This window comes from Orcinus orca, chromosome X, assembly GCF_937001465.1.
Source record: "Orcinus orca chromosome X, mOrcOrc1.1, whole genome shotgun sequence".
Lineage (NCBI taxonomy): Eukaryota > Metazoa > Chordata > Mammalia > Artiodactyla > Delphinidae > Orcinus > Orcinus orca.
The window spans coordinates 7,530,834-7,549,180 of NC_064580.1; the positions used below are offsets into that span (position 1 = coordinate 7,530,834).

Sequence of the window (18,347 nt, forward strand, 5' to 3'; positions counted from 1 at the left end):
TTCCCTTGGACATTTAATAACTGTGCATGTGTGACTAAAAGGACTCCAGTGGTGGAATTTCCGGCATATGATGTTCGGGTGGGGGCAGATTCTTGGGGAGCAAGGATGTTTCTGTGTTGTGGTGGGAGAAGAGGAGGAAAGGCCTCCCTCGGATATGTCCCAATTACAGTCTCCATGCCTTCACATTCTTTTTAAAACAACTTTTCCCCTTATAAAAGTAATATAACCCTTTTACAAACAATTTAGACAGTAAATACGATAATTAAAAAAAAAATCATCCCACTGAAGGAATGCAAACTGCTGTGAGCATTTGGGGAGGTTTTCCTCTAGTCTCTTCCCCTATGTAGCTAGATATGGATTGCTGTTAGGGTTTTTATCATATCTTTTTGTATCACGGTAACTGTTTTAAAACCTCCCTGATATGTTCCTGCACTTCCCGGCATTAAGTCTTGTGGCCAGGGATCTGGAGCCTGAAGTAGTAGCTGGCAGATTTGGAGGAAGACAGAGCCCCATCTTTGGACTTCAGTTTCTCCAGCTATGAGATGTGAGTGGAACATAATTACCAATTACCATAGAGGTTTCATGTTTTAGGAGCTGACCTGGCTTCCGCCCGAGCAGTGGCCTATTTGGGTCTCCACTCACACTACTGGATCCTCCAGACTGGAAGATGCAAGAGCTCAGGGCAGGTCAGGGGGCGTGGCCCAGAGTGGGGACTTCGGATCAGCCCTGCTGGGGCTCTCCTGGCAGGGATGAGAAGTGCCCACCTGCCCAGCTCCTCACTTCCAGGTGTGTCCTCCAGGTCCCACCCAAGAGGACCGGCCTCGGGTTCCTCCTCCAGCTACGGAGCCCCCTCGGCCTCCCTTCCGGGGACTTACCCACCCTCGCTGGACCATCCTGGGTATTCGGGAGACCCAGGGCGCAGTTCCCCTCCCCCACCAGCTGGGCAGAGAGGAGGACCCCAGACATCCAAGGCCTGAGAATGGGTGCAGTGAGGTGACCGCCCTCTCCCCCGGGAATTGTTTGGGCCCCAAGAGTCAGCCCCCGGCAGGCCGCGCCTGCAGCCCGGGTGGGGCGCCGTCCTCCCGGCCCTCCTTCCTCTCCGCGGTGGCCCGGGGGCGGACGGACGCGGCGGCGCCCATCCTGGCTCCCGTGCGGTTTCCCGGCGAGGCCCAAGGAGGTGGTGGAGCGGGAGAGAAGAGGGAGGAGCGCGCGGAGCAGGAGGGGAAGACGGAAGAACACTGAGCGGGGTTGGGGGGGTGGGAGCAGCCGGCTGGGGAGGAGGAGTAGAGCAGCGGGCGGAGGTGGGGGCTGGGGGGCACAGGAGCCAAGAGACGAGGAGCCCCCAGGAGAGACTGGAGGCGGAGCAGCCAAGGGAGATTGAAGGGCTTGCAGCAAGCGGGGGAGGAGCCGCCGAGGGAGAAGGGGATGGGGAGGGGCGGGCCACACGCGGGGCGGGGCCTGCGTAGCCCCGCCCCTACCGGGCCGCGCCGAGGAACGAAGATGGCCGGGCGCGCCGCGGGAACTGAGGGGCCGCCGGTAGCGGCTGCGGCAGCTCTGGGGCTGTGACTCCACGAGCGGCGGCGACTCGAGTGACCCAGGCGGCGCGGGCGGCGGCGCGCAGGGCCAGGCGGCAGGCGGGCGGCAGGCGGGCGCCGGTGCGCGGGCACCGGGCGGAGGATGCACCGGGCGCGGCGGGCGGCTCCCCGCGGCCGCCCCCGCGCCCCGGACGCCGGGCCTTAGTGCTGGCGGAGGAGGCGGCGCGCGTGGGGCGGCCGGGCGGCGGCGGGGCCCGCGCCGTCATGCCGTGGCTGAGCGGCGGCCGGCGGCGGCGGCGGGGACAGCCGCGCGAGGCCCCGCGGGAGCCGCCTCAGCCCGCGCAGCCCCCGCGGGAGCCGCCGCCGCCCGCGCCCCCCGCCGCGGCCCCCGCGCCCCCCGCGCCCTCCGCGCCGGCACCCCCACGGGCCCGGGAGAGCGCCGAGCTGCCGCTCCCCGCCGGCTGGGAGGAGGCGCGCGACTACGACGGCCGCGTCTTCTACATCGACCACAACACGCGCCAGACGTCGTGGATCGACCCCCGCGACCGGTAAGGGGGGCGCGGGCCTCGGCCAGGATTAGGGCGCCCCATACCTTGGGCCCAGGGAGAGGATCGAGGACCCGGGAGGCGTCCGGGTGTGGACGAAGATCTTGAGTCCTCCGCGCCCGGCGAGGATCCGGGCGCCCCCATCCCCGGACCCCTGGCCGAGGATCGAGGCTCCCCCTCTCCCGGCCTCGAGCCCCAGGAGTGCGGAATCCCCGGCCTCCACCGCGGGGCGGACACCCTGACTTGGTTCCCTCACGGCACCCGCTGACCGACGCCTGGGAGCTGGGCGCCTGGAATTTCCTCTCCAGGGGCTGACGGATGGCCCTCTCTTCCTTTTTCCTCCGCGGTCTCGCCCATCCCTGTCGGGCCTCCGCGGCCCACCGCCACCCGGCTATGGCCCTACAGGCGCCCCCGACCTCGCGGTGGCCAGATGAGCTGTCATCTTGGAGCACAAACGTGCGCCCCAGCCTCGTGGTGTGGGCTCCTTGTCTGGCGGGCTGAACCTAGTTTCCATTCGAAGACTGTGCCAGATGGGACACTTCAGGGATTCCCGATTCTTTGGAGTAACCATCAAACTTGTGACGGTTACTCTTTAGCGCCTTAAAAATGGAGTTAAAAATCTGATTGAAAAAGCCTGTGTACTGCGGTCAGAATGGGCTATGATTAGACCCATATGCTTTTGGAATAACGGGAACACAAGAGTTGAATTTTAGGTTTCCTTTTGTGCAAGATCCGAGTAGAGCATTAAATTGTCTTATTATTCACGTACATAAATCCTACGGAGTGGAAAACGGATGCTTCTAAAAGCACCACCAGATTACGATTAATTAAGTTCATGTAATGACTTCTTCCTTAACTTTTTGTTCGATCGTCTGTTGGTTTCAGTGGTTCAGCTGCTTTTGGGGAGAGGCATTTTTTTGTGGAGTTGGAATTCTGTTGAAACCAAGGGATTACAGTGATGATCTGGTATCTTGTCCTATCTGGAGCAACTTCTTTCCACACTGGGCCTGAGTGCCAGAAAGGAAACACTGCAAGCTTCCCAGTGATTTTGAGAGTTGAAAAGGCCCAGCGTGGTGAGAGGCTCCTGCTTCCTCCTACCTGCACTGGAAAGGCAGCGCTGCATGGCACTGGCGTTTGAAAATAAACCTTTGGGGAGGGAAGCTGCTAAATTATTGTTTGAAGATTTCTCTGGGTTCAGATAGGGAAAAACAAAGAAAGGCAAAAGGATCATGGTTCCCTAACATTCTCTTTGAACATGGCAAGCTTCTGGACTCAGAAACTTAGAGAGATTATAGCACAGTTTATTGGCTTAAAAAGATGCATAGTTATTTTGAAAATCAGGTGAGATCATATTATAATTTTAACCAAAGGCTAGAGCCACAGCTGTCTGATCAAGCCTTGGATGGTTCTGGAGTTGGTAGAACTGCTTGGAATGTGGTGCCCTTTTATGCTGTATGTCTGTTAAAAATCCAAACAACTGGAAAATGAACCAATTAAAAAATACTGTTTTGCTTAGAAAAGGCAAAGACTCATTTTTTGAGGGTAATATAAAACAGTTGTAGTTACATTGGAGTGTGGATTCATGATGAAAAGTGTAAATGTAAGAGTTTCCATTTTAATGGTACAACCCAGGCCATAGGTGAGCAGACCCCACAGAAGACAGCTTGTAGAATCTTCCTTTCCATGTATTTCATACACATTTCCTATGTTCCTCTTTCCAGAAATCTGTGTTATTGAATGACATTTTATACATCACTTATGTTACAGGTTTTTAAAAAACCCTGTTTCTAATGCTAAAATTGTCGGTGGAGTGAACAAAAGTGGACATTTTACATTTTTGTGTAAAGTAAAAACGTGTACACGTTTATGAGACACTGTTTTTATAGTGAGTGAAAATTCAGCAGGGGACAGCTTGCACTTCAGCTCCCATAATACCTTGCCCGAAATATGTATGGAATGCTCAGCGAGCCACAGACATTTAAGTGGAGTCTACAGAGGGGTGTAAATGCTGTAATAGTCATTCTTCTTCTTTCACAACAGAACCCTGCTGATTTTTATAGGTGACCGGTTATCCTTTAAAGTTGTAATTGATTTTTATGATTTTTATGATATGGAAAAATCCGTGTGTCAGAGCACAGCATTTTCTCCATGTGCATCTGACAGTTAAACCCTTTTTGAGTTGCGTTTGATTCACACGACTGGAAAACTGTATTCAAAAAATGAGGACTTTCGGGCTTCCCTGGTGGCGCAGTGGTTGGGAGTCCGCCTGCCGATGCAGGGGACACGGGTTCATGCCCTGGTCCGGGAGGATCCCACATGCCGCCGGGAGGCTAGGCCCGTGAGCCATGGCCGCTGAGCCTGCGCGTCCGGAGCCTGTGCTCCACAACGGGAGAGGCCACAACAGTGAGAGACCGGCGTACCGCAAAAAAAAAAAAAAAGAGGACTTTCCCCAAACAGCTTCCAAATGGAGAACTGTCAGGAGAGGCAAAGAAATAGGTTTTTAAGGAAAATGAAATTATGGAGGAATAGATGAATGTAGTCAGTTAGGCGAAAATTGTTGCCGACTGAAAACATCATTTCCTATATAATTTATTAAACCTAATAGCATAAAATATGCTGCCGTAAGCAAGGTCACCGAGGGCCAAGGTTTGTAAACAAACTCTTCTAGAGTTTTATAGTAATTCCATTCAATGTTGTATTTAACAACATTGGGTCTTGCCAGCTCAGGGTGTGTTGGTGAATTATTGTAGCTGTACTTTCTTTTTCAAGTTACAACAAAGAGGTTGCAAACGTGAGGAGACATCTTTACAGATGTGGCTACAGATGTGTAAAAAAAAAATCTCAATATTTTCAAAACAGAATTTCTTTAGTTGGAGTATGAACCCACCTTAGGTTTAAATTCACTATGTCTGCAGATCAGTACTGTGCATATAATTTTAGTGGTTAGTTTTCTGGGAATCATACCCAAAAACTTCATTAAAAAATATAAAGTTGGAACTTCCCTGGCGGTCCAGTGATTAAGACTCCTCGCTCCCAATGTAGGGGGCCGGGTTTGATCCCTCGTCAGGGAACTAAGAATCCCACGTGCTGCATGGCGTGGCCAAATAAATAAATAAGATTAAAAATAAAGTTAATTCACCATTTTTGTGACTGGTAGTTTCTGTGTGTGAGTTGTATGTGGTTTACATTAGTGACACTTATGTGTTCCACATACATCAACTCAGAGTTCAATGGCCACTTTATAAAAAGGTATTTACCATTTAGGTGGATAATATGGGAAGAACTTTTTTGCCTCTTTTGGAAAAATTCAGTGCCTTTGACATGTATATGTCTGCTTCTTGCAGGGTTGTATTGATACTAACCTATAGGTGGACTGATCTGTTGAAACTTAGTGTTCTGTTTCCGATAGCTCAGTTGGGGTTGTACGTTACTGGAAATGCCAACCTCGAGCAGTTTGAGTGGTGGACCATGTCACATTTGAGATCAAAGCAGAGTATTAAATGATCAGGATGATGGTGGAAGGCCCAGATTATATCATGACAAAAGCTTTTAGGGATCCATTTGTTCACGAGACGGGGTTTGACCTGTGCCACATGGAGAAATTCTGTGATCTATTAAAAGTCTTTTGAACAGGCTGTTGCTTTAAGGAGAAAACAATCCACGGTTCCGGAATTTGCCAGGTTGGAGCCCCACATAACGGGGCCAGATGGCATCATTGCTACCTTCTTGGAACCTTTGTTCAGTGTTAATTAATAGGAGGTTTACTATATTTACCCCGCAGAGTCTATTTTGGGATTATATAGACTTTCTGATAAGCAAATAATGATTTTTCCATTTTTCATTCTTTGAGATTATAGGTAGTCTCTGTATACATGGGGGAGTGTCTTGCTTTTCAGGCTATAACGAGTGGGCTTCTGTAAGAATCTTCTTCCATTTAGATGATCAACAACCACTTCTTGGTTTGTTCTCCATCTAATATCTTTCTTTTCTTTTCTTTTTTTTTTTTTTTTAAGAGGAGTGAATGGAAAAGTCATTCATTTCCATAAATAGCTCCCGGATGTTTGGAAATCTCTAAGTTTCCTTTTCTTCCCTTTCACTCTGATTTTGGAAGTGGAAACTGTGTTTCACCTCTGGTAGGTTCTAGTGCATAAACTGTTGGGTCAAGTGACATGTTAAAGGTCACTGGGTGAGCCCGGTGAGCTGCTTCTAGCCTGGGTCCTTTTGCTAATTGGCTGCCTTTACAGTAAATTCAGTAAAATTAATCTGATGGCATATAAGCAGAGCTAAAATTTCCTGAGTTCAGTTATTCCCATTCAAATCCAGTAAAATGAAGTAATAGTTATAGATTGTTGGCCTCCTGTGTGCTGGGATGGTGGATGGAGACCAAGTTTGTCTGGGAGATGGGAGACACATAAAATGGAGACAGTGATGGTCGCCAGGCACCATTATCAGGTGGTGATGGCTTCAGAGAAAGGAGCAGGGCTCATTGGAGCCTGGGGGTTCTTTATCCTTGTCCATCATCTCCTAGGTTGAGTGTTTCTCGTGCTTTCTCAGTGCTGGGGCTGAGAAGGGGGAATGTGAGGGAAGTGCTGCGGAAGAGGAAGTGCTGGGTGCATTTGGAATAAGAGAGCGAACCATTCAGTTTGACTGACCCCGAGTCTTCGTGTACGGCAGGTCAGGCTCGGGCAAGACCACGCGTGGCTTGAATCCTCCAGCTTTGTTCTTGGAAGAGCTAGGGCCGCTTCCTTCAAACCCCTCATCTTGTATCTGAGGGCTGTAGCCAAGGCGTGCGCCCCACCGGCTGTGGGAAGGACAGGGACTTGAGCTGAGTCTTCTCACCCTGATGCAGTGCTCTGTCACGTACGCCACCCCACTGCCCAGTCCCTACTCAGTTTAAGCATACCGCCTCTGTTCATTTGTTCATTCGATCACCCATTCATTCGTTCAGTAACTGTTGCACAGCCTCTCCATCTCAGGCACGCTTCCGGGTTCAGGACTCCAGTGGTGACCACCAGCAGACAGGTCCCTGCCTCCATGGCGCTCACACGTGCCCTTGTCCTCTTCCCTGAGGCCTCACCGTGCTGTTCCTGCCTCCTGTTCTCCCCGCTGGGATCCCTTGGGTCTTAGGACCACGTGGAGTGCTTATCGTGTGCCATGCACTCTAGGCACTTGGTGGATGCTCTCCCTGAAAGCCCACGGGGGCTGCATGAGTTGTAGGTGGACAGGTGATGGAGCTGAGGCCAAGGGGGTTGACTTAGTAACCTCGCTTCCCAGAGCCAACGAGGAGGCGTCTGTCTGACTCCGGAGTTGAGCCCAAATCCACTACCTAACCTGACCTTCCTTCCCTTGGCTAGGTAACTGTGTGCCCCTTGTACTGTGTTATACCCACTGGTTACTTTTATCTTATATTCACTGTTGTTTGATATGTAACAGACACCTCCCCCCCCCCCCCCCCCCCCGCCGCCCCGATAGAATAATGGCCCTCCAAAGATGGCCATGTCCTAGTCTCCTAAACCTGTTAATAAGTTACCTTCCAACACAAATGGCATTTGTAGGTGGGATTAAGTTAAGAATCTTGAAATGAGGTGATCATCCTGGATTATCTGGGTGGGCTCAGTGTCATCAGAAGAATCCTTACAAGAGGGCAGCAGGAGGGTCAGAGTCAGAGAAGAAGATGTGCCAGCAGAGTCAGATGTTGGAGTCATGTGGCCACGAGCTGAGGAATGCAGGCAGTTTCTGGAAGCTGCGAGAGCCAAGGAGGTGTATTTTTCCAGAGCTTGCAGATGGAACACGGCCCTGTTGACACCTTGATTTTGGCAGAATGAAACTGATTTTTGACTTCTGATCTCCAGAACTGTGAGGTAATAAATGTGTGTTGTTTTAGGCCACCTGGTTTGTGGCAGTTTGTTACAGCAGCAGTAGGAAACCGATTCGCCCCATGTGTTGTTCTCCCAGAGACAGTGGAAGCATGTGGTCAGCTTGGTGTCCGTTGATAACAGCCACGCTAGCTGGTATTTGTCGGGCGCTCAGGGGGACTGCGCCGGGTGTTTTATATTCGTTCTCTTGTTGCCTCCTTATGCACTCCTGGGAGGCCTGCACCTTGTGGATTGAGCTTGGAGTTTCACTCACGTTAGGCACCACGTCTTATTTGTTGAGCTAGCCAAATATGAGTGATGGACAGGGTGGAATTCTGAGAGAAGAGGCCACTTGGAAATTGTCGGAGGTTTCAACAGATACTGACGGGCCTAAGTTAGAGATATCTGGGGCACTAGGACTACAAAAGTCAGGGATTATATCAGAGAAATTGTGAAGGCGACAAGTAGTGCACAGGACTTAGCTGATGCTTGAATTAAGGCAGGTGAAATCAGGAGCGGGGTGGGGGGAGGGTGTCAAAGGAATGTTTCCAACACCTTAGGAGTAGCTGGGACTCACCAGGGGCCAAGCTGAGGCCTCCTATTAACCCCACTCATAAGCCTTCACTGTTTTTGCCACCGTTGTTGTTGATGGTGTATGTTCAGTGAGTTGGTTACATAGAGAAACATGTGGAGTCATTCAACTTACTGTATTGCTGACAGGCAGTGTCCTAAGAGGTATCCAAACTGGGCAGGTGTTACTTTAGAGCAGGGTTTCTCTGCCCTGGTACTATTAATATTTGGGGGTGGGTAATTCTTTGTCACGCTGTCCTGTGTAGTGTAGCATATTTCGCAGCATCCCTGGTCTCTACCTAGTGCCTGCCAGTAGCACACCCCTCCAAGTCATGACAACCAAAAGTGTCTTCCGACATTGCCAAGTGTCCTCTGGGGGCCAGATGGTCTGATGGAGACTTGCTGAACTCCTTCTATCTACCTGGTTGCAATGATTCACATTTAGGAGCTGAATTTGTTTCGAGCAGATTGGTGGTTACTAAGATGTTCCATAACAGGGGGTAAGACCACAGAGACCTGCTGTGTGTTTTTTCCATGAAGAACGAATGTTAAACATATTTGTGTGAAAAACCCTGAATTTACTAACCATGCAAATGGTGATACGAGTACATGAAACTTTGGAAAAGTAGTATGAATGTATTCTTCAATTTGTAGAATATTCTCAATCAATGGGTAGATACTGAATGTCAAGTGTATACAAGTGTATATGCAGTGGAACAGAAGAAAATGAATCTTGGGACTTCCTTGGTGGCGCAGTGGTTAAGAATCCGCCTGCCAATGCAGGGGACACGGGTTTGAGCTTGGTCCGGGAAGATCCCACATGCTGTGGAGCAGCTAAGCCCGTGCACCACAACTACTGAGCCTGTACTCTAGGGCTTGCGAGCCACAACTACTGAGCCCACGTGGTGCAACTACTGAAGCCCGCATGCCTAGAGCCCATACTCCGCAACAAGACAAGCCACCACAATGAGAAGCCCGTGCACCACAGCAAAGAGTAACCCCTGCTTGCCGCAACTAGAGAAAGCCCGCGCACAGCAACAAAGACCCAACACAGCCGAAAAGAGAAAATGAATCTGTTAACACTTCAGTGTTCTGCAGTAACCCAGAGAGAGCTGGCCTGGCCTTCTGCGCGTGCGTGTGTGTGTGTGTGTGTGTGTGTGTGTGTGAGAGAGAGAGAGAGAGAGAGAGAGAGAGAGAGAGAGAGAGAGAGAGAGAGAGAGAGACAGGCGGGGATCAGGTTGCCTGGGATGCCCCCAACAGACATCCCCATCCCTCTGTGGACAAAGGAGCCACCGGTGAGAGGATGGCCTCTGCCTTTGCTCAGAAGCTCTAGAAAGACAGGGCAAGGGCATCCTGAAAGGTTGCTTGTGGAGCTGTGGAATCCTCAACATTTTCCATCTGGAGGGCCCTCTTTTTATTTCCTTAAAGCTCAAGGGGTTCAGGGAGGGAGAGGGAAAGAAGAAGGGAGCTGGCTGGGCCAACCCCTGGGGGACAAGCCCCACAGTTCAGTGGGTGGGACATCGAGCCAGGCAGAGGGCTCCTGTGTGCCAGCCTCAGTGCTGTCAGGAGATCGGGCACTGCCCCGGTGAGTGTGACATTTCCAGGCCACCTGGATCTCGGGCAGGACACCAGAGAACCACTGCAGGAGGTGAGCTCCGTCCTGTGCAAAGGTGCCTGTCTGCAGTGCGGGACAGCCCTCTAGTGTATGGGTCAACTGGGTTTGTCCTGAAAATTACCCCGGTTTTTAAAAATTGAGATATGCTTCACATACCATAAAATGTGCCATTTTAAAGTGCCCTACTTAGTGGTTTTTCGTGCACTCACAAGGTTGTGCAACCATCACCACTGTCTAATTCCAGAACATTTTCATTGCCTCAAAAAGAAGCCCTGTGCCCTTTAGCAATAACTCCCATCTCCCTCAGCTCCTGGCAACCACGAATCTGTTCTCTGTCTCTATAGATTTGTCTGTTCTAGACATTTCATGTACATGGAGTCGTGCAATCTGTGGCCTTCTGCGTCTGGCTTATCTCACTCAGCATCATGTTTTCGAGATTTGTCCGAGTCACAGAGTGGATCAGGGCTCCATTCCCTTTCGTTGCCAAATACTGTTCCCTGGTGAGGCTGCACCGCGTTTTGGAAGCCGCCCTGAAGCGCTCTCCCTGTCCAGGTGTCCTTGCAGAATCTAGGAAATAGCTATGTCTTTAATTCCATGATGTCAACTCCCAACCGTTTTACTCAGAGAAAACTGACCATTCATAGGTTTAAAGTGTCAAGATATAAACATGACCTTGTGTACTCCGTGAAAAATACGAGGTTTCAGGCTTGCTGTGATCAGCTGTTGTCTGTCCTCGTCTGTCTGATGCTTGTTTTGGCTCCTTGAGAACTTGGAGTGGGCTTCCCCACTGGGGCTGTGCACAGTGGCCGGGAAGTTCAGGAATGCTGGCGCCTCCCCACGTGGGCCAGGTAGCCCCGAGTTTTAAGCTCCCCTGGAGATTACAGTGTGTAGCCAAGAGTCACAGTTTTGTGCCAGGGCTGGTGGAGGAGTGAGATATAGGAGGTGCTGATGTTTAACAGAAGTGGAGACGGCAGTCTTAACATTGCGAGACTTGGTGCCTTTATTAACTTTTCTCTGCAAATTGGACAAAGACGGTCATCTGTCTGATTTTGAAGGAGGAGAAGGTGCCCTCGTCCTGTGGCTCATTGCTAGCACGACTGGCAGACCTTGCCTGGCAGGTCAGGGACAAGGCCAGGGTCACACCCAGCCAGCTCGCCGGGCTCCAGTCTCCAGGAGGGGGCCTGGCATTCAGAGAGCAGTTCAGGGATGGTCTGACTGCAGCCACCCATGTTCGCACCCTCCCCTCCTTTCTTCTTCTGTCTGGAAATGCCCCTCGCACACACTGGCCTTTCTCTGAGAGAAACTTAAAGATTGTAAAGAGGGGGTGATGCTGTCCTGACAGTAGGCCCTTCTGAGGCCTGTTGTACTCATTTATGAAGCTTAACGCACTTCATGTGATTAATCAACTGATTGATGCAGCCAGAGGAGCGAGAAACTTAATAAAAATTAATTGTTCGACATCCTGGTGCCCAAAAAGCTGCCTGATTGAGTTTTTCTTTGCAAGCAGCTGTGCTTCTCTCCTGAAGACCCCACTTTCCAGTCTCTGTTGGCGCTGTGCTCTGATGCACAGATGTGCGTGGTCCTGACGGTGGATGCCCTTTAAAATGTTCAGACCCACAGGGACCTGGGGTGTTTTTCTATTATACGGGAACCCATTGAAGCTAGAATGACACAATGTGGAAGTATGCAGAACACAAGAAAATCCCTCCCTGCCTCTTCCCCGGCTAACCAGCATTATAATAGCTTGCTGTGTGGCCTGCTCGTCCCTTCTCTACACCTCTGCCTAAGTATATGCGCAGAAGCCCGAATACTTGTTTTGGAAGTTTACACGAATGGGATCTTGCTATCAATTTTTTTTTCTGTGACTTGCCATTTTCATTTAACACTATGTCTAGGCACTCTTTCCACCGTCAGAATGTACAGATCTACCACCATTCTCTAAAAAACGTTGTTTTTATTGGGGTAAAAGTCACATAACAAAATAACTCATTTTAAAGTAAACAACTCAGTGGCATTTGGTACATTACCAGTGTTGTGCAACCACCGCTCTGTCCAGCTCCAAAACATTTCCATCACCCCAGAAGGAAACCCTGTGGCCATTAAGCAGTCTCCCTGCTCCCCTCTCCACCCCCAGCCCTGGCAGTTGCCAAACCACCAGTCTACTTTGTGTCTCTATGGATTTGCCTGTTGCAGGCATTTCATATAGGTGGAATTCTGTATTCCATGTTTCATATCTCTGTAACTGTATACAGGTGGCCTTTTCTGTCAGGCTTCATTCACCTAGCCTAGTGTTATTGAGGTTCACATGTGTTGTAGGGATCTGGTTTTGTGCTTTTGCTTCTTGGTTTAATGCAGAGGACACACCATCATGTGATCCTAACTGAGGGCAGCCGTGCGAACTTTGCCCACGGAAGCAGCTGTCACCCTTTAAGAAAAATCAATTGAGGATCAAAGAAAAGAGATCAACTTAATTTAGCTTTCAGTTTGTCACTTTAAGAGAGAAGTATAAAATATTTCACACTTCTTTCTAAAATTAGGAACAGGTAGCCAAAAGCGAATATATGGTAGGATTTTTATTAATCTAGATGCTAAGTCTGTGCCAGGTGCCATGGAGGGTAACACATAATTAATATCGCCTAGGCCTTTTCCTCAAGGGGATGAAAATGCAGCTGGGAAAACAAAAAAAACCTACATGAAATAATAGGCCAACAGCGCAGCGGTTACCAGCCAGCTGCCGGGGGAGCAGGGATGACTGATGGGGGGAGATGGTCAGCCCTGAAGTCAGAAGATACAGAGGGTCCAGGTCCGCTCCTGCACCTGCACCTGCAGCATGCCACTGCGCAAGTCCCCAAATTTCCTTGTGGCTGGATTTTCTTACATGTACGAGAAAACAATACTTGTTGTCAGTTGACGAACTGATGCTTGTTGAGTGTAAACTGTTTCCCACATGTGATGACTGCCCCTGGGAGATCTTAGGACAGGGGTTGGCAAACAGCGGCCTACAAGCTGAATCCCGCTGGCCACCTGTTTTTATACAGCCTGCAAGATAAGAATGGGATTTTCATTTTTAAATGGTTGAAAAAGAATCAAAAGAAGAGTAGTATTTCATGAAAGTTATATGGATTTCAAGTCTCAGTGTCCATAGATAAAGTTTTATTGGAGCACGGCCACAATCGTGCAATTAGTTATTGTCTTTGGCTGCTTTTGCGCTATAAGGACAAAGTTGAGTCTCTGGACAGAGGCCATGTGGCCCGCAAAACTGGAAATATTTACTGTCTGGCTCTTTACAGAAAACGTTTGCTGACCTCTGATCTTAGGAGAATACAGGGTCTATTCAAGGTAACTATTAGTCACTGGGGGTGGGGTAGCTGGGGGCTGGGATGGGGGACACAGGATAAGAAGACCGCAGCGGGAAGTTTAACCAACTAGAGAGAAGGGGCTCAGAAAGATAAAACCCAGCGGGGGACCCTTTAGTCAAGGAAACCTAAATAGAGACTTCTCTCCTCCCCCTGAAAGGCTGCTGCATCTAACTGTCATAAGACAAGCAGGGAAAGTTAGATTAGATTATTTAAACAACATGCCAATTAAGACTACAGTTGAGGGATTTCCCTGGTGGTCCAGTGGTAAAGAATCCGCCTTATAATGCAGGGGACGTGGGTTCGATCCCTGGTCGGGGAACTACGATCCCACATGCCGCGGGGCAACTAAGCCTGCACGCCACAAATACTGAGCCGTCGCGCCTCAACTAGAGCCCGTGTGCCCTGAGCCTGCGCGCCACAGCTAGAGAGAGAAAACCCACGTGCCACAACTAGAGAGAAGCCCGCGCACTGCAGTGAAAGATCCCTCACGCCTCAACAGAGATCCCGCGTGCCAGAACGAAGACCCGACGCAGCCAAAAATAAATTAAATAAATAAATAATGAATAAATCTTAAAAAAAAAAAAGACTACAGTCGACCCTTGGGCAACTTGGGTTTGAACTGCATGGGTCCGCTGGATTTATTTCAGTAGTAAATACCACAGCACAGAACTGTGGATACGGAAGAACTGTGGGTACAGAGGGCTGACTATAAGTTATATGCAGATTTTTGACTTTCTGGTGGGTGGGCACCCCTAACCCCTGTGTTGTTCAAGGGTCAACTGTACTTTATAATAAGAAGACAGGAAAATAAGCACTTTTAGAACGATTTTCATTAAAAATACACAGTTAATTCTGGGGATCTAATGTACAGCATTATGATTATAGCTAATAGCACTGTATTGTATACTTGAAAATTGCTAAGAGAGTAGATCTTAAATGTTCTCACCACAAAAAAGAAATGGTAATTATATGATGTCACGGAGGTGTCAGCTAACCCTACTGTGGTAATCAGATTATTGCAATATATAAGTGTATCAAAATTAGCATGTTTGTGCACCTTAAATTTACACAGTGTTATATGTCAGTTATATCTGAATAATACTGGAAAAAAATACACAATTAAGAAGCTAAGGTTCAAAGGTACAAAACGTTTTAGTTCCTGAAGAATTCGGGTATGGGACTCTCATTCTTTTGTGCTCCTAGGTAAATGAGGCTCCCCTCCCCCCATCTGTGCTTTATGAACTTGTGTGGGTTTTTTTTGTTTTTTGGTTTTTTTTTTGCGGTACGCGGGCCTCTCACTGTTGTGGCCTCTCCCGTTGCGGAGCACAGGCTCCGGACGCGCAGGCTCAGCGGCCATGGCTCACGGGCCCAGCCGCTCCGCGGCATGTGGGATCTTCCCGGACTGGGGCACGAACCCGTGTCCCCTGCATCGGCAGGCGGACTCTCCACCACTGCGCCACCAGGGAAGCCCACTTGTGTGTTTTTTAAAGGCCAGTTACAGGAGTTGTGCATGTGCACATATGTACCTGCTCAGAGCTGCTCTCTACCTCTCCCTACAGACTTGGAGACACAGAAAGACCCCATGGGACTGGTGTCACAGGGAAAGCCCTTCATTAACCTGCTCCCCTTCAGAGGAAACGGAGAGGTGCTCAAACCCCATTCCACTGTACCATTCCAGGCAACACAGTGCACAGAATGAAATTGGTAGGACTCCGTTTATGTAGCATTCCTGAAATAAGAAAACTATAGGTAGAGGATGGATCAGTGGTTGCCAAGGATTACGGATGGGGGACAGGGGTGGGTATGGCTGTAAAAGAGTGGCATGAGGGAGGCTTGTAGTGGTGGACCGTTTCTGTATCTAGAAGCTACACACGTGATAAAATGGCATGGAACTACACACACACACACACACACACACGGAAGCACGTGAACTCTGAATAAGCTGTGTGGATTGTTCCAGTGTTGGTTACCTGGTTTGGGGTTTACTGTATTTATGCAGGATAGGACCTTGGGGGAAACTGGGTGAAGGGTGCATGGAACCTCCCTGTACATTTCTTTGCAACTTTCTGTGAATCTATAATTATTTTAAAATGTTAAAAAGGAAATTGGAAAATGAAGGAATCAAGCAGAGATCTAGTTATTCATAGGATTTTTTTTAAATTTTAACTACCTCCTTTCCTTTAACTCACTTATTTACATTTTATTCTGCTTTTTCTGTACAGTACCTAGCACATAGCAGGTTCTCAATAAACGTTTGTTTCATGTAATTGTGCCTGTAGAAACAGGTTTTATTTATTCATAATGATAACCTTGTATTTCTGTATTTCACTTTCTTATATATTCTAGAGTTCTCAAGAGCAGTGCCTTCTTGCCAACTGTCAGAGCCCCTGTCTTGTTGGAGTGGCCACCCTTGTCTTGACTCAGGGAATGTGACCCTCTCAGCAGCTCCTGGTAAAGTCTTGATGGCTCTAAGCCAGTGGTTCTCAACTAGGGGTAATTGCCCCCCCCCCCGCCCCAGGGGGCACTTGGCAATGTCTGGAGACATTTTTGATTGTCACAACTGGAGGTGGGTATGGGGTGCTACTTGCATCTAGCGGGTAGAGTCCAGGAACGCTGCCAGATATTCTGCAAAGCACAGGATGGCCCCTACCACAACAAAGAATAATCCAGCCCCGAATGTCAGTAGTGCCTCAGGTGGCCCTAAGCCAGTCATAGAGCAGCTAGGCCTGCGGTTGGCGGAGGCAGGAGCACATGACCCAGAGCTGTCCAGCGAGCTGTGAGGGGAGGTCTGAGACAGGCATGGTTGAGCAGAAGGCTCCTTGTTCCCATAGACCTACATAGAAGTAACTCCCGCCAGTTAATGTCGTGTCTCCACCTAAACCTGGAGCTGGGCAGCCAAGTTGCTGCTGTGAAAACCAGCAGGGAGCTGCTGAGAAACCGAAGGTGGTGGAGTGGAAGGGCTGCATCTTTGTTAAGGTGGGTGGGTAGACATAAGGTTCTGGAGCTGCCTGCCTGCAGCAGCTTTTCATATGTGAAATGTAAAATAGCAAAGTCTCCTTATCTTTTAAAGCCAGTTGAATTGGGGTTTCTGTTACTTGCAGCCGGCAAAGGCATCCTCACTTCTGTGTCTCTATCCCCTGTTGCCCTGTGTTCTCGCCACTGGCGTTCTTCTTGGAGGCATAAGCTGCCACTGAGCAGCTGTGCTGTCGTTTATTAAATATCCCTCTGTTTTCGACCATTTAGATTATCCCTGATCTGTATGATTATGTAAGTACTGTAATTATTATGCTGCTAATGTGCAGTTATTTTCTCTGTAGTGTTTTGTTTTTTTTCCATATTTGCCTTAAGAGATCTAGGCATGGGATAAATGCAATCCAGTGGTTGTTGATTTGCTGGAATACACTGCTATTTTGGAGTGTTTTAGAATTACAGAAAGGTTGCAAAGATAGGATAGTTTTCCTCACTATTACTATTTTATATTAGCATAGTACACTTGTCAGAACTAAGAAGCCTACCTTGATACGTTACTATTAACCAAACTCCAGACGTTATTTGGATTTCACCAGTTTTTCTACTAATGTCTTTTTTACTACTACAGTGGTTTTTGGAACTGTTAAATTGTTGATGTTTATATGGTTGAATTCTAATATTTGTTTTTCCTTCATCTCTCTTTTGTGAGTATTCGTGTGTCCTTCATGCATTTGACAGACTTGGTAGACGTGCTCTGAGGCTGGGTCGAGTGCAGGGACTCTAAAGCACTGGGATCACTGGCCCCAGGAAATTGGACCCAAGGTAGAGGTTCTGACTTTGGAAACACGCGCAAGCACACAGAAGCTTGCATATGCTTTCAGGAGGATTGCAGACCTCTCGAAGCCCATCTCTGCTTCCTGGAATAACAGAGGCTTCGTTTGAGAAGGGCAGACGCCCCCAGAGGTGCCTGCCATGCACACTGTGCGTGTCATTGACATAAGGGATGCATGCTCATGTGTTTGCTATCACTAGCCCAGGTACATCATACAGCAGCCATTGTACAGTGATTTGTGGAGAACCTTCCACATGCTTTCTCTAACTCTTCCCAGCCTCATACCCAACCCGGCCTTAAACTGTGGTGTGCAGTCACTAGATATGAGCCCCAAGTACTGGATGGGTTTCACAGGAAAAGGGAGGTGATGGATGAACCTCAGAGACACTGTGCGAAGTGAAAGAAGCAAAAGACAACACGTTGTATGATTCGACTGATACACGGTGCCCAGAAAAGCCAAATCCATAGAGGTAGAAAGTGGATTAGTGGTTGCCTAGGGCTGCGGGTAGGAAAGGGGAGTGACTGCTAATGGGTACCAGGGGTGTGATTGGGATGATGGAAATGTTCTAAAACTGGATTATGTGTTGCACAACTAAGTAAATTTACTAAAAATCATTGAAATTACACATAAAATGGGAAGATTTTATGGTTTGTAGATTATACCACAATAAAGTTGTTTTTAAAAGTCTTTTAAAGTGACTCTGTTTTTAAATTCAGGTGGTTGCCTTGTCTTGATAATTGGACAGACCAGGCTATGTAAATTAGACTTGGCAGCCTCTAACCGTGCAAAAGGCTTCTGGGCTTCTTAAAACGTTCATACAATTGCCAGGGACTTACCAAGAAGCCACACGTTAACATTGCCCAGGAGTTTGGCCAACTGTAAGGGGAGAGTACTACCATGTTACAACCTGGTAATCATTACTAGGTTAAAAATATAGTTGGTTTCATGAAGGAAACTGCCTCTCATTCAGAGGAATTTATCTTATAGAACGACTTACTAGCACTGCTGTTTGTTTAGAAAAGTTGATGTGATATCTGATTACGTGGCAGCCTTTGGGGTAAAATG

General features: G+C 48.7%; 1 protein-coding gene across 3 annotated transcripts in view; it reads left to right on the plus strand.

Moving 5' to 3' along the window:
* The first annotated feature begins 1,782 nt into the window (after positions 1 to 1,782).
* WWC3 (WWC family member 3) overlaps positions 1,783 to 18,347 on the plus strand; it is a 122,371-nt gene continuing 105,806 nt past the window's right edge. For all 3 annotated transcript variants that reach the window (XM_012531488.3, XM_033420214.2, XM_033420217.2), the window contains exon 1: positions 1,783 to 2,083. In XM_012531488.3, the coding sequence (XP_012386942.2) occupies positions 1,800 to 2,083 (284 nt within the window). In that variant the 5' untranslated portion in view covers positions 1,783 to 1,799. The remainder of the gene's footprint in view (positions 2,084 to 18,347) is intronic.